Source organism: Micropterus salmoides, unplaced genomic scaffold, assembly GCF_014851395.1.
Source record: "Micropterus salmoides isolate LMB-PRFRI ecotype aquatic unplaced genomic scaffold, ASM1485139v1 Ms_hic_scaffold_10, whole genome shotgun sequence".
NCBI lineage: Eukaryota > Metazoa > Chordata > Actinopteri > Centrarchiformes > Centrarchidae > Micropterus > Micropterus salmoides.
Genome location: NW_024040041.1, coordinates 28455279 through 28471810, shown reverse-complemented (window position 1 = coordinate 28471810; position 16532 = coordinate 28455279). Strand labels below are relative to the sequence as shown.

Here is a 16532-nt window from a genome sequence, read left to right as displayed (position 1 = left end):
AAAAACTCATACTTTCCTGTGTAGTATTATAATTTTGTGTCAGTGTACTCTGTCCAGTACGTTATAGATTAAAACAGGTAATTCTTAAAGTCTTATGTTGAGTTCATTTTTACATCCTGTAAAGTTACGACACTGTCAAAAATTTAAAGTTAATAATTTGCCATTTTGTTATCTGGAAAGACTTTTTGGTGGTAAACGTAACATGTGTATTATGATAGGAATGGCAGTCATCATGTAAATACAAATATGACTTACACGTTTCAAATCACACAGGCTCTATAGGGTGGTGTGCAAATATAGTATGTGTGTGTTTATTGTTGTACAGACTGAAGCTGACACATAATACTGATGTTGTACCACATCCAGTAGATTCTTTATCAGACATACTGGATGACTCCACAAAAAACCTACAGATGAATCCTCTTCAGATCAGCCCATATGATCCGACATCTGATTGATGCAGAGTAATTATGCCGGTCTAGATCAAGCGAACGCCTGCATCGTATCCATCCCCAAACTCGGCTCGGTCTGGCGAGTGCACAGAGAAACACATTTATTAAACTAGTGCATTGATATTAAAAAACAAATACTTAAAGTGGAACTCCACTAGATCTGCAACAAACTGTCAATTAATTAATTAGTCAATTGAAAGAAAATTAATTGCCACCACTTTTGATAATGGATTAATCGTTTTTTTTTAACATTTTCTGGTTCCAGCCAAGAGATTTTGACTGTAGACTGTTTGTCGGACAAAAGAAGCACTTTGAAGACGTCACTTGGGGCTTTGCGAAGTTTTGATGTGCATTTTTCAAAAATGTTCCACATTTTATAGACTAATTGATTAATTGGCAGATTAATCAACAATGAAAATAAACATTAGTTTCAGTCCTAAACTCCATCAGTGTTACACATAATGTTGGGGAGTACTAATGTGTATGTAAACAAAGTCGTGTAAGTGGCTTTAGTGGCTCCAGAGGGAGCTGTGTGAAGTCTGATATGGTGTGTGGCGTTAAAAAGACACGATCTCACCAGACCTCTGTAGCAGCACTCCTCATGGGCTGCCACTAGCATAATGCTCCCTGTTTTCCAACTGAACTGTTGGTGGTGGAATTGCATTGTGGGTAATGCAGACAGCAGGTTTCGACAAAGAAGCAATGAAAATGTTCTGATGCAACGATTCATATTTTTTTGTTTGTTTAATGTCCATTGTGAGTCCGACAGTGGTACAGGAGTGTAATACTAATGGAGTACTCTTTTAAAGTTAATTAAGAGCACTGAGAAATAACACACTTTATAATTCTGTACAGCTGTGGTCCCCTTCATCAGAGGCCGTGGAGGGTAACAGAATAAGGAATATTTAACTCTGATCAACACTGTAAACTACTAACTTACACTCAGTTGCATGCTCTCAATCTTTCATAATCCATACTGTCCACTCTGCTGATGGTTGACTTACTGATATGTCGGGGGGTGAGTTTCCTGGGGTCCATCATAGATTTTTCTCTAGTTTGTGGAAATAAGATAAGATCAACTTTATTGTCCCAGAAGGGAAATTTGTCTTGGGCATCAGTGCCTTCATGAGGCTGCAGTGAGCAACAATAACACATGTGGACTTTCCACTGACATACATCATACAGTCCGCACCATACATTTACATTACATTGCTCAAGTATCAGAGACCTGAGTGATATAAACCAATGAATTATTATATTCAGTTGCACTTGAGCACATAAAGCAGAAAACAATATAACAACACTAAAAGTACATCCACCACAATTCTATGTAAAAAAAGAAAAACTCATATGAGACCTAGTTGATAAAAAACACTACTGCAAACAATCAAATCACTATTAAACTATACATAAAAATAAATTTAAAAAATAAATAAATAAATGACTTCTGTTGCAATAAACACTAGGTATAAAATGGGACCAGGATTAGGAGATGTAGACTAATAATAAGGTGACTGTTTATTTACTTTACTAAAGTTGATTTGATGTGAATTTACTCTTTCATATGAATACCACCCAACATCTGGCACGTTCTGCTATGTGTTAATAACTTCAGTACTCGAGTGGATACTTCCCACCCCCGATGTTTCTGCAGGTAAAAAAAATAAACTCATTCTAACTCTTTTGTCATTCATCAGAAACTCCCCGCCGTTCATTCATGAGCGCGAGCGCACCATATGTAGCTGGCTGTAAATACAGAGTACTTCTGCTCGGCGCTACTGTCGCTGCTCCTCTCGGCCGGTCTTCAGCCCACGCACACGCTTCTGCAAAGATCCTCTGAGGAGCATAAAACCATCATTAAAGGTGCATTAAAAAGGGATTTGCCTGGCTGATGCTTTATTTGCCAGGCCCCTGGGGGCTGCAGTTTGATGAGAGTGGAGATTTGTTGGGGGCGAGTAGAGTTGTGTGTGTTTGCTCTCCCTCTGTGAGTAAGCTGTTTACTAATGTTTGCCCATGTGTGTGTTCGGGCTATAAATACCCTCGGGTTCGGCCTCCTGCCTGTGTGCTCCCAGACTCCCTTCGGTGTTAACCCACCTGTGCTTACTGTACAAGGAGAGGTGATAGTCAGTTGATGGGGCTGCGGGTGGCCTCGCTATGACTCAGTGCGAGTCTCTGCCTACAGGCTCTCGCCCACGCGCAATACGGACAAGGCTCAAGTTAACTCTAATGGGCTATTATTCACTTTTTGGCAGGAGCAACTACCTGTGCAAACACTGTCATCAGCTGAAGAGGATGAACACAACAAGGTCCACACATGATCCTAATGAACATGAATGCTTCGGATTAAATATCTTGTGCTGCACAATTATCACATGCAGAATAACAGGAGTTGTAGGCTACAATTATCCTGCTGGTGAAGCTACCTGCGTGGGATTCTTTGTTACGATGTGGGTTTTTTTTTAAATCACTTAAGCTGAAGTGTTGGTTTTTATTTAAGTGCAGGAACTGTTTCCCAGTGGGAAATAAACCCTCATTTAAGTGTCTGCAGCAGATACTACAGTGTAAAACATGCTCTCTTCTGAGATAAATTAAGTGTGCAATATAATTCTTCTGGTTGCAGGTTATTGTACATTTTGTGTATTACATTGGCTGGACTGTTTTTTCTTGTTGTTTTGTTTTTGCTGCTGCATTTAAATATTTTGTGCCATAATGTCAAATCTGTCACTGAATAAATCATTTAGACTTAATGGATGAAAAAATAAAAGATGTGTGTTGAGTGAAGCTTATTTCCCAACATGTCTGATTATTTCTTTAATATGTATCAAGTACATAATTTAACATAAAACAATCTGGCCTTCATCACGTTAAAAAACTTTCACCATCATGGACAATAAAGCTACAGAAAACTGTACCAAGCCTCTCGAAGCATAAAGAACGTCTCCAGGTATTAACAGAGGTCTCTGATTAAACTCAGGTCCGGATCCTTATTTAACTCTCAGAAGAGACAGAAACCATGAGAAAGCCAGCCTGTCGATTATGCAGCAACTTACAACCCATATTGGCCTGTTTTGTGAGGCCGTGACCTCTAGAGGCAGAAGAAGTCAGGTGACGTAGTATAAAGAGCGACAAAGTCTGCGTTAGGAGGTGACGTCTTTTGTTTGACAACGTTTTGATGATTTAGGACAATTTGGACTTACGTAATCTACATATTTTCACCCTAGCGACGACTAAACCTAACCAAGTGGTTTTGTTAAAGGCCAATTCATACATGTGTTGAATCTACACCGTAGCCTCTGTGTAGCCACATAGCCACATACCCTACTCAGCACCCTAAACTGTAGACTGACATGTGCCCTCAGAGTGTAACCACACAATCAACCTATTTTGTTGTTTAGGTATGAGGACATGTTGCAGCAAACACATGCAACAAATGTATATTAAATGTATTTGAACATTTCTGCATAAACTGGCACACAGAAAGTTTGCAGCTCATTGGTGCCCAAGCCGGGGCTCAAGATCCCTACAAGAGGTCGCAGATGAGTTAAAGGATTAAAAGTAGAAAACTACATATTCTGCAACAGAAAATCATTTTTTTCAGTCGATCCTCCAACATTTCCATTCCTGTTTTTGGAAATGACTGGATAAATGTAACCTCTTAAATTCAAATACAAGGACGGAAAAAATGACTGAGAAAGAGAAACAAGCTTCAGAGCTGGAGGTGTTGACAAGATAAACGTAGTCAGGAAGAAGTGAGTTTATTTTGGTGACACTCAAAATACAATTATGGATCTTTTATTAACAGATCAGTGCTTCTTCAGGCTCATGAAAAGCTGCTCTGGGCCAGTGGATTAATGAAAACGACAGTGTGGGTATTAATTAGTGACGGCACACCGACAGGCTCGACTTCAATAGTAAACAGTGCAAATGTCATTAAAAATAAACAAAATACCAAATATACACTCAGGCAGAGCTGAACACACTTATGCAACTGATGACGCAACTATACAATTAGTTTTAAAGGAAACAAGTGAACTTCTCCAGCATGGCAAACTGTTTTTTTCTACAACTGCAAACCGTCATGAAGAGTCTGATAAACTGACTGTAGGGTTTTTTTGTTTTATGTTTAACACTCCTTGAACCCAACAGCAGAACCCAAATGAGGAATAAGGTGGAAAAACTCACAAGTTAATTTCGTAACTCCAGAAATGTGCAATAGTGACCTCTTGCTTGAAGTCTTTCAGAAGACAAGTGTGAGCTGGCCAGGCGGTCTGGAAAATAAACAGGTGAGGCACTGACTGAGGAAATCTCCCACAGGACACCTGTGAACCTGAAGGGAAAACTGGATTAGGCAAATGTCAGGCAACAAGAGGAAGAACATCAACGCAATTCCAAGGTTTAAACAAAGCACAAGCACCACATGAACAGACATTCTGGGGTTTAAATACTGCAGGGCTTTGATAGCTGGAATGAGTCTCAGGTGTACAAGTGAGTCACATGTGTACAGGTGAGTGGACATCCAGAGAGGTGGACCAGAGCGTCACGTCCAGACAACACACACACACACACACACACACACACACACACACACACACACTGAGGAGACAGACAGGGCAGCCAGAGAGGTGGCACTGTCGACTATAACATACATAATATTTAAACTACAGATATTAATGATTTCATATAATATGTTTTACATGTAAAATCATAAACTACAAATTAACAAGTAACTAGCTGTCATATAAATACGATAAAAAAAACATACACTGATCAGCCATAACATTATGACCACCTGCTGGTCATGATGTAGGTCTCACTAAAACAGCCCAGACCCGTCAAGGCCTGGACTCCACTGTGTGTGTTCGGACACCTTTCTATCAGAATCAGCATTAACCTTTTCAGCAGTTTGACCTACAGTAGCTCGTCTGTTGGATCAGACTACACAGGCCAGCCTTCGCTCCCTACATGCACCAGTGAGCCTGTCACCGCTTTTCCTTTCTTGGACCACTTCTTATAGGTTTGACCTTTATCAAAGTCACTCAAATCTTTACACTTGCCCATATTTCCTGCTTCTAACACATCAACTATGAGGACACAATTTTCACTTGCTTCATAATATATCTCACCCACTGACAGGTGCCACATTAGCGAGATAATCAGTGTAATTCACTTTACTTGTCAGTGGTCATAATGTTATGGCTGATTGGTGTAACCACAACATATATTGTAAATAAGTGTGATCATGAAAATGCTACCGCGCTAACATGCTAATATGCTGATAAACATGTTCACCATCTTACTTTAGCATATTAGCATGCCAACATTAGCTAATTAGTACTGAAAACTGAATCCCTTTACAAAATGTAATGAGAGTCCATCCAATAGTTTTTGAGATGTTTCAGTCTGGAACGAAGTGGCACGTCTAAAAAATCTCACACTACTACACTAGTAGTATTAAGGACTTGTTGTGTACTCCAGTAGTAGTTACGGTCCACCTATACACCTTTAAGTCGATGTGAAGAGGGAAAAGAAACATCTAGCCTGCAGAAATAATCACTGTGGCTAATTATTTCTGTTTCACATTCTCATCAAGATGCATAATGAATATGACTCACTGTGTTAACCATCTGCTGTCAGCGCTGCTCCAAAGATCCCTGAAGGATGAGCTCTGCTGCCAGGTGGTGATGCAACATGGGAGAGGTGGTGATGCAACATGGGAGATTTTAACCATTACATCTGTACTTTACTAAAGTACTTCAACTAATACCACACTGTGAAAATACTCAAGTAGAAGTCAGACACATGTAGTGGAGTAAAAAGTGCAGTATTTGCCTCTGAGATGTAGTGCAGTACATGGGAAGTTGATTACATGATGTGTAGATGATTCATCACCTGAGTGAAATATCTGAACTATGTGTAGCTGACATCCATCACACAATAATCATGTTTATAAATAAGATTTCCTGATGTTAACAAAACACAATGTGTCATTTTTCTCATTTACACTTCTGAAGATGTGAATGTGTAAAACAAGTAGAATGTATGTGCAAACACTGAATTCACAATAGGCTACTCTCAGAAAGCACAGGCTGCACATGTTGCCATCCTCAATGTGCAAAATCCCACAATCCAACCTGCTTCCTCTAATCTGAGTAACATGTTCTGAAATAAATCTACATCCATCTGTAGCAAGTCATCATGGTCACGTCTAATGTGTGCTGCAAATTAACAATGTGCTGTTAGTTTTTGTACGTGTTCAATTTTATACCGGCAATATGTATGCTCTGTGTACTCTTAAGAAACTAATTAGTATGCAATCAATAACAACAACAATAATAATGATAATATTAATAAAACGAGATGATAAAAATGTATAAATAAAGTATTATGAAAGTCTTAAAATACTAAAGTGTATATTGGCCCGGTTTTTCTGTATATAAATGTAAAGTGTACACAGGTCAAAGGTGTTCCTGTAGTTTTATTTACTTGTACAAACAATTCATTTTCTTTTGCATGACATGTGACATGACTTGATTTCATGACAAATGACAACTACTGCCCTTGTTATATGATATTTTATTCCATTGTTATAAGTAAGTTTCACTGTTTTCACTTTAGTTGTTGTACTCCCTCTTGCCTGCTCTTTCTAAAGCACTTTGTAATTGATGATTTTGATAACTGCTTGTCAAATAAACATTGTTATTTGATTGTTTTATTTTGAAAGTGTTCACCGGAAGTGATATTATGATCTTGATGTTGCGGGAGTTGAGTGTGTTTTAGACTCGTGAGTGTTCACCGCCCTCCAGTGGTCGCAATGAGGAACTGCACCACTACATTTAAATCAGCGGTTAACAGCTTTAATGTCAGTATAAAATAAAACAACACCAACATGTGAAAATAGGTATAACTGTCATTAATAAGTGACATCAATATCGGTCACTTAAGAGTTGTTTCAATAACAGGTTTCTCCCTTGAGAAAATCTTGACCTATGGTCTCACTTCCTGGCTTGGAAGCTGTGTGGACCATGAAAAAGAACAACTAAACAGGGTCGTGAAGACAACCAGCAAGATCATTGGTGCTCCACTCCCCTACCTAAGTGAGATCTACCAGCAACGCTGCATTTACAGAGCCATCTCCATCATTAAGGACTTAAACCACCCATCTCATCACATCTTCTCCCTCCTGCCATCTGGGAGGAGGTACAGAAGCTGCAGATCAAGCAGGATGCTGAACAGTTTTTTCCCACAAGCCGTGAGAATCACAAATGGACTGTTGCCACATCCCGATCACATATCCCCCTCAATGCACGCACGCACACACACACACACACACACACACACACATACACACACGTCACCTAGACAGTACAGGTGAAACTTTAAAATTCAACAAAAGGACTACAGTATGAAACATTGTTGTGAGTTTGGCTGCTTAGTGTGTATTGAATTGTACTGATTGTTGTTTGTGTTGTTTTTTTTTTTATCTCTCTATTTTTAGGAATGTGTTTTTATTAGGAATGTGTTTTTATTAGGAATGTGTTTTTATTAGGAATGTGTTTTTAGGTCATATTTTAACTGGGTTATTTATTCTTATTGTCCTTTAAATGCAAAATGCTACAAAAGTAGCTGATGAGATACAACTTTTCATTTCTCTGCGTATTGAAATACCAGGTGAAATGACAAAGAAGTTTATCTATCTATCTAAGTACACTTGTACACAGTGCAATGGAGTATAGTGCAAAGGATGCTGGAATAAATAAGTATTATGTGCAGGTGTTGTTAACTTGAGGTGCTTAACGATCATGGTATTATCATTTTAATTGTCTCTCTCTGTTCTCTAGTGGTCACTGTTAAAAACTGTAACTGAGCAATCTAAAAAAACGGTTTGTTCTGATTATAAGAACAATGATAATATTAATATTTATAATAAAATTCTAATCTGGTGGTAGGGATGGTGCAGTGGCTAACACACATGCCTATGGTATGAGAGACCCGGGTTCAACTCGCCACTGTGACCTTTTTATATACAGGCTATGACTGTGACACATCCACCATTGTGTCCCTGAGCAAGACACTTAACCCCTAGCTGCTCCACAGGCCTGTGACCTCTGACGTGCTTAGCAATTGTAAGTCGCTTTGGATAAAAGCATCAGCTAAATGAATAAATGTAAATGTAATTTAATGTAATCTATATATTTAGACAGAGATAAATAAGGATCCCCAGTTTCTTGTTAGTACTAGTATTAGTGGTAACTGTATTAATAATATACTTCCTTTGTAAATGCTTTGTTAACTTCTATTTTCATTGTTGCTAGTGACCAGAAAATACTCCTGTCACCTGCGGCTGGTTTATTTGGTGGTTTTCTCTGAAAGGTTAAATGCGGTTGTCACGCTTGACTGTTTTATTTTGAAGGATTTACTCGGAAATGTCAGTTGATATTGTGTCTGTCTTGATGCAAGGTAAATATGAATTTATAAACGCCGCTGCTCACCGTGGTTAACAGTGTGAATTATTATGTGTTAATCATTACTAGTGTGGTTATTACAAACAGCAACAGTAACATGAGTACTGTTAATAACTGAATCATTACACCAACACTGTGTTGATTTATTTTATACAGACTATTGTTGATGTGATGGTGAAGGGAACGAATTTTTCCGATTTTTCCGACGCCACATGAATGCAGCGCGACTCTAGAAAGTGTAAAGCAAGACATAATAGCATACTAACACATCCGGCGAATCGTTTCAAAATAAAACTTTCAAACTTGTAGGACTGTTGTGAGTTTATCCGTGAAAACACATTAGATAAAACATACTACATATGTTCATAAATATATATATTTATAACAAAAAAAGCCTTATTGCCCCGTAATACAACCACAGGTGGACTGCACCATCAGCATTTTGACAGCTGCACTTATAATAAAAAAAACCGCTTTCCGTTTTCCGCTTTACGGCAACTCGCCACTTCCTTTCACGCCGGCGGTCAGTCGGAGATCTGCACCGTTGGAGGACCGGCTCGATTAAGAGGACCGATAAGGTGTCAAATCATTTACGGTAAGTCTCCAGTGAAACGTTTACAGATGTATGAAAAGTTACAGCTTTCAGTCGTGTGTTGAGATAAACCGCAGCGGGTCTTGTTTAACTGTACGTAGCCTGCCTCCCAGTTAGCTTAGCATTGCTAGCGCGGCCACCTGGCAAGATGACTAGCTTTGGCTAGTTAGCCACCGTTAGCTAACTGAGCCAGACCCGCACAAAATCCCCGATCCAGACCTTGAGCCAGATGAATGTCTGGTTCTTCGTCCTTGATATAACTTTTATTGGTTCTTGTAAATCCATTTTATGACGCAGTCGCGACTCTTCAGCAACGTCTGTTAGCATGTGACGCTAACGCTAAGCTAATGTTAGCCAGTGGTGCCAGATGTCAGCTGATGCTCGATGAAAGATGCTGTTTGAAAATGTACAACTATAACAAAGTCTTCTTAGGGCGTAATAAAGGTGATCATGAAGGGTCGATGTCACGCCTGCCAGTTTGTTTAAAAAGCTCATCAATAAGGAGTAAAACAAAACCTATTTTCTTATTCGTGAGATTTGATTCTTTGACTTCCCTTTTAATCGATACATACCCATCTGCTCCTTTACTCTCACGGATCAATAAAGGCCAATTGGGCATCTAATGAATCTACAAAGTTACTCTAATTCTCCCATTTCTAAAAGTTTGTACCAACTTGTTGTTGCATGCTCAGGGGTCAATGATGACTAGCCCACTGCGCAAGCTGACCAGCGCCTATTTATTTTAGTGCATTGCTGGAGAAATCTGTGCTGCTCATTGGCTGAGACCCTGTGCATGTCTGGGACAGGTGCAACCTCCGCAGTTAAAGAAAATACCTTGCTTTTACGGTGGTTATCTGGTTGTATGGACGTTCTTTCAGGCGACTTGTTTGGTCACAGAAGTCTGTCTTTTCCCCCTCTTGACTTCAGGCCATGGCCAAGTTCAACGCCCCCGTGATCCAGGACAATCCGTCCGGATGGGGTCCGTGTGCGGTCCCAGAGAAGTTTAAAGACATGCCCTACCAGCCTTTCAGCAAAGGAGATCGTCTTGGAAAGGTTTGTTTTCTGACATTACATGCTTATAAAGTTATCTCCTGAGGCATCCACGTAACCTTCACGTTGTGCGTTTTCTCTCTTGTCAGGTTGCTGACTGGACTGGAGCGACTTATCAAGACAAGAGATACACAAGTGAGTAATATATTTATACAAAATATTCCTCATGTGTACATTTTATTGAGGCTGCCCACTCAGATTTATCTCTAACCTAAAATATTATGTAGTATTTATTTTTTTACTTGTTAAAGTGTGTGTGGTGATTCAATGTAAGTGTTAATATTTTAACCACGATTAGTTGGTAAAATTAAAGAGACTGATTGTTTCAGAATCATTTCTTATGAAATAATGTATTTATTTTATCTTCAGATAAGTATTCCTCTCAGTTCGGAGGTGGTAGTCAGTACGCCTACTTCCATGAGGAGGACGAGACGAGCTTCCAGCTGGTCGACACCGCCAAGACGCAGAAGACGGCCTACCAGAGGAACCGCATGAGGTTTGCTCAGGTACGACAGACAAAAGCCCCTGAATGTCACCCTGCGCCTCAGATGTGTCCCTCAAAATGTGAGTTTTGCGTATTATATGTCAACTTGTCCCATAACACGATGATGCTTGTTTTAACAGAGGAATCTGCGCCGGGACAAGGACCGCAGGAACATGACTCAGTTCAACATGCAGACGCTACCTAAGAGCGCCAAGCAAAAGGAGAGGTGAGATTCTGTCACAGCGCTGCCTTAAGGAAACGTCCTGTTTCAGCTGATTGTCTGTCCAGTTTTTCTTCTTGAAGGATGCCAGCACGAGATCCCATCTGCACATTTTGTGGTCGTAAAGACTCTAGTTTAACCTCAGGTTTTTTGTCTTTTCAGGGATCGTATGCGCCTGCAGAAGAAGTTCCAAAAGCAGTTTGGTGTCCGTCAGAAGTGGGATCAGAAATCTCAGGTACTCGTCGCTTAACCGACTTAATTACTGGATTACAGCTGCGATGATTAGACGATTAATCGATCGATTTAACTGTTATCAGAAGGAACGTATTCTGTGAGTGAAGAAAGTCTCTGTGTGGTCGACTCTTATATTGAGTTTTTTTGTTAACTTGGATGTTTTTCCTTTCTTCCACTCGTACGCCCTCCCCTTCCCTCCCCCTCTCCCGCCCTCTCCCCCTGTCCATTTTCTTTAAGGCCCAGCTGAAGCCCAGAGATTCCTCGGTGGAGGTGAGGAGCGACTGGGAGGTGAAGGAGGAGATGGACTTCCCCAGACTGATGAAGATGAGATACATGGAGGTGGCTGACCCCGTTGACATGTAAGTGGAACCGACCTGCTCTTTTCCAGCAGTCGTTAAACTTGTTTCGTTGGCGGGGGGATGGAGAAGGTGATGCACTTTTTCCACCCTCACTTCCTGTTTCTCCTCCAGTGAGTGCTGCGGCGCTTTGGAGTACTATGATAAGGCTTTTGACCGGATCACCACCCGCAATGAGAAGCAGCTTAAAAGCATCAAGAGGATCTTCCACACGGTCACCACCACTGACGATCCTGTCATCCGCAAGGTACGCCGTCATTTACATAATCAGCTCTTCCACTTAACATAAACAATCTGAAGTTTGTGGTTTTAATGCCATGGCCATGGTTTTTCTGCTGTCTTTCCAGCTGGCTAAGACTCAGGGTAACGTGTTTGCCACCGATGCCATCTTGGCCACTTTGATGTGCTGCACGCGCTCAGTCAACTCCTGGGACATCATCGTGCAGAGAGTCGGCAACAAGCTGTTCTTTGACAAGAGAGACAACTCTGACTTTGGTGAGGCTTTGACAGAACTGCTGACACCAGCGGCTGCTTTCACAGATAGATCTTGTTCTGCAGGGTAACAATCAGTGAAGCCCGCTTCACCAAATGACAAAAAAGAAAAGAACAAATTCAGAACATGGCTTATAATTTGTGTTTAACGCTCTTTGCTGAACTTTCCCTGTAAAATGTTCTTGTAGCTGATGAATCCAGAGCTCAAACATTTTGACATGGTTGCTCAGTTCAGCTTTGTTATTTAGTTTACCCAGAATTCACAAGAAATTTAGTCCTACTTAAGATGGTCAAGAACTAGAGTTATTGTTTCAATTTTGTTGATTCTGGTTCTCTTTATTGAATCCGGTTATCGTCCTATTTCGGTTCTGTTTCAAACACCTTCACTTCGAATCTTGTGAGCGCTCGGTGACCTTCTTCCTCTTTGTTTATCTTCCCCTTCATGGTTAAAGTGAAAGGAGTCTCTGTACTAAAGGGGTGACTCCGGGGACTCGCATGTAAGAAAAATATATATTGGAATAATTTGTAGACATCATTCGTTTCCCGTAAGCCAAACTTTGGAGCGTTGGCTGCCGTCCGCCATGCTCCAAGAATGGAAACAGAAGGACTCTCTTCTTCATGCTTTGTTGGACTTACTGCGAAACAAATGACGTGACGATAGGTCCGCGTAGTCCAACTTAGAAGCGGCTCTCGGTACCCAACCCTATCAAGAACTGGGCTGTTTCATATTTTCTTATGAGTTTAGACATCAGTCTGAAGCATAGAGTGTAAGTAAAAATGGACGACGTGACAGCGCCCCAAAAGTGAAGCCACAACATCTCGATCGCCCGAGATCTGGGTATCTCTGAAGTGCGACTTATTAGATCGACACATTTCTGTGAAAATGGCCCCTGATTATAATCTCTCATCACATTTTACCTCACTGTTGTGTTGCTTCAACACTGAACGCTGTAGCATCTGTTCCTGCTCCTCTCAGATTTGCTTACCGTGAGCGAGACCGCCAACGAGCCACCGCAGGATGAGGGCAACTCCTTCAACTCTCCTCGTAACCTGGCGATGGAGGCCACATACATCAACCACAACTTCAGCCAGCAGTGTTTACGCATGGTGAGAACACACGCACAAAATATAAACCCCTACATCCCCTACCTCGAGCCAGGCTAGCTGTTCCCCTCTATTCCCAGTCTTTCTGCTAAGCTAACCAGCTAGTGGCTGTTGCCTCATGTTTAACTGACAGACATCTAACAGACATCTTTCTTTTATTCAGGGTGGCGAGCGTCACAAGTTTCCTGCCCCCAACCCGTTTGTGGAGGAGGATATTGACAAGAACGAGGTGGCATCTGTAGCCTACAGGTGAGGCACTGAACCCTGCTGGTTAGTTTACTGCCACCTCAGTCAGATCCAGTAACTTAAATCAAACTTGTATCTGTAATCCTGTGCAAAGCATAAAGTACTTTAGTAAGAGACTGCAGCTACTTGTTTGTGGAATATTTAGTTATTATCAGGTGAGCTGTTGAAGCGTTAATGAAACTCTGCTGTCACTGGATGTACAAGCTGGTTCCTCTCAGGCTGATTGCTTGTGTTTTTATTTTAGATACCGTCACTGGAAGCTCGGGGAAGACATTGATCTGATTGTCCGCTGTGAGCACGATGGAGTGATGACCGGTGCCAACGGAGAAGTGTCCTTCATTAACATCAAGACCCTCAACGAGTGGGACTCCAGGGTAAGAGCCAGCATGAGGAAACTGGTTTAGTGGTTTCATCTTCAGCGTTCAAATGTGTTTTTTAATTCTTGCTGTCTTTTATTAAATAGTTATATTGACTGAACTTAACAACGAGTCTGTTTCTAAAGCTAAATATCCAGTGGCCCAAATGCTTCTGTTGTTCTGTTTGCTTCCACAAGAGGGAGTCAAGACCTCAGCAAGTAATCTTGATTTTTATGGACCATAAAAACACAAACATGGTAGCAGCAACCTGTGCCAGACTATGTTTGTGTTTTCACAAACGGAAGACTGGTACTGAATTTCAGTTCTTATTATAATGTGGCAGTCCAAAAAAGATATTTAGGTCTAGGGTTGCAGCTGTTTCACAGTATACCCCATGGTAGATAATCCACGGTTATCATGCCATGTATTTGGCCTGTACAAATATATATTTCAAGTTTATACACTCTTTAAGAGTCATGTCTGTCAGGAAAGTGAATTTTATTTCCAAAACTACAGACCCTTTTACCTTTTTAGTGTCACTTGAGTTGTTACTATTACATTAAACCGCTTTTGTTGCTTCGTTTTATCACGATCAGCATTGTAACGGGGTGGACTGGCGTCAGAAGCTGGACTCTCAGAGAGGAGCCGTCTTGGCCACTGAGCTGAAGAACAACAGCTACAAACTGGCCCGCTGGACCTGCTGCGCCATGCTGGCTGGATCAGAGTACCTGAAACTGGGGTGAGGAACGCACACAAGTGATCTTATGAGAGTATGTGGAAGATTACAGAAGATGGAAGCAAGATCATTATCGTAGCATTTAGCTTTAGCAGCCTGTGTTTAAGAAGCTTGGACATCACTGTGTTTTTCAGGTATGTGTCTCGATACCACGCAAAGGACTCTGCTCGTCACGTCATCCTGGGCACCCAGCAGTTCAAACCCAACGAGTTCGCCAGCCAGATCAACCTGAGCATGGAGAACGCCTGGGGCATCCTCCGCTGTGTCATCGATATCTGCCGCAAGCTGGACGAGGGCAAGTACCTCATCCTCAAGGACCCCAACAAGGTGAGCCGTCGATTACCTTTGATTCATAAATACTCCTTGTTTTAAAGGTGGCGGCGCTGATATTCTGTGTTTTCTGTCAACAGCAAGTGATTCGGGTGTACAGCCTGCCCGATGGGACCTTCAGCTCTGATGAAGAGGAGGAGGAGGAGGAAGATGAAGAGGACGAAGAGGAAGAAGGTGAGATTCAGTTGTTACTGCTACTTTGATATAATGTACATTTACAGTGTGAGCGTTGGCTGCAGCCTGATGGTTTTTGATTCTGTAGAGTTTCAGTAACACCGAACACGATGCTGCTGTTTTTAAAGATGGCCGTTGATGGCTGGGAAATCGCTATTTTTCACTTTTGGGCCGCGCAAGATAATGAATTGATTCAATTTGTAAAATGTATACATCGTAAAAACTGTTAATACAACGTACACAACAAAGTTTATTTTCAGTCTACAAGTAATGATAGCTGCCTATATTAGCTGTCTTGAGTCACGACTGTGTTGCACTAAAAGCACACCTGCCGCAGTTTGTCAGGACTCCAGGTGGCGCTCTGGCCAACACTCGCATCTGAGCTGTTTGTCATTGGTGCATATCATCTCTGCTTCGCTAACAGCAGTCTCAAGCTATCAGGCTCAAAAAACATCGATGATGATTGATTGCACATGATTTATTTATACTTTTAACACGTGGATGTCTGTTTTAGCAATAACTGTATATAGTTGTATTAATTAGCTTGTATTTGTTAATTGCAGGTGGTGCAGGTATTTTTATTAATGCTCAACTATCTTGCACATAAAACATGATTGAAATATATTATTTTTAGTCATTTTTTAGAAATCGTGAATCAACTTGAACGTAATCAAAATTTATTTTTGGGCCGTGTCACCCAGTCCTAATTCACTTCAATTAAAAGCTTGGAAATGAAAATTTCCCTGCACTCTTGAAAGTATTCTTCCTGGTATGAGCATAAATTTAAGCATCTGTTCCAAGTAACAGGTTTATCAGTTTTCTATTAACTTACAACCTTTGTGTTTTAGAAACACCTCCATAGTGATGCTGTTTTATTTACTGATAGGAAACTGTTCTTTTCTCCTCTTCTCATTCTAGATGAAGAGAACTGAAGCCGACTCCAGTGACCCAGCAAGCCTTCACCTTACGTATAGAAACACAAATGAATTTCTTTTGACATTCAATAAAGACAATAGAATGACCAACTGCTTTTATTAGTGTTTTCTGCTCACATATTTTCAGGTTTTCCCAGAACAGAAGTCCAAAGATGGGTCAGAAAGCAACTTTGAACTGTAGTTATGTACTTTGTAAAACATTTTGAACAGATATTTACGGTCCCCTGAGGACGGAGCCTGCTGACTTTGGTATTCCACTTAGTTTTCCTGTCGCCCCACCAGCAGGTCAAAGTTTCCACTATTCTTCAC

General features: G+C 40.8%; 1 protein-coding gene across 2 annotated transcripts; it reads left to right on the top strand.

The window, feature by feature from the left end:
- Positions 1-9404: 9404 nt before the first annotated feature.
- On the top strand, positions 9405-16313 carry eif3d (eukaryotic translation initiation factor 3, subunit D). 2 transcript variants are annotated; one of them, XM_038707063.1, is made up of 16 exons: positions 9405-9509; positions 10434-10559; positions 10646-10691; positions 10926-11062; positions 11181-11266; positions 11423-11495; positions 11738-11853; positions 11965-12097; positions 12198-12345; positions 13319-13449; positions 13610-13695; positions 13937-14066; positions 14645-14787; positions 14919-15111; positions 15195-15288; positions 16207-16313. In XM_038707063.1, the coding sequence occupies exons 2-16, from the start codon at positions 10437-10439 to the stop codon at positions 16218-16220; spliced, it is 1653 nt and encodes a 550-aa protein (XP_038562991.1). In that variant the 5' UTR covers positions 9405-9509; positions 10434-10436; the 3' UTR covers positions 16221-16313. The 2 variants fall into 2 exon arrangements, with proteins under 2 accessions (XP_038562991.1, XP_038562981.1); XM_038707053.1 differs by having other exon boundaries at positions 11732-11853.
- Positions 16314-16532: the final 219 nt, after the last annotated feature.

Coding starts and splice junctions, on each gene's coding strand:
- eif3d (XM_038707053.1), top strand. CDS start 10,437: ATGGCCAAGTTCAACGCCCCCGTGATCCAGGACAATCCGTCCGGATGG. Junction 11,496..11,731: donor AGTGGGATCAGAAATCTCAG/GTACTCGTCGCT, acceptor ATTTTCTTTAAG/GCCCAGCTGAAGCCCAGAGA. Junction 14,067..14,644: donor TCAACGAGTGGGACTCCAGG/GTAAGAGCCAGC, acceptor TATCACGATCAG/CATTGTAACGGGGTGGACTG.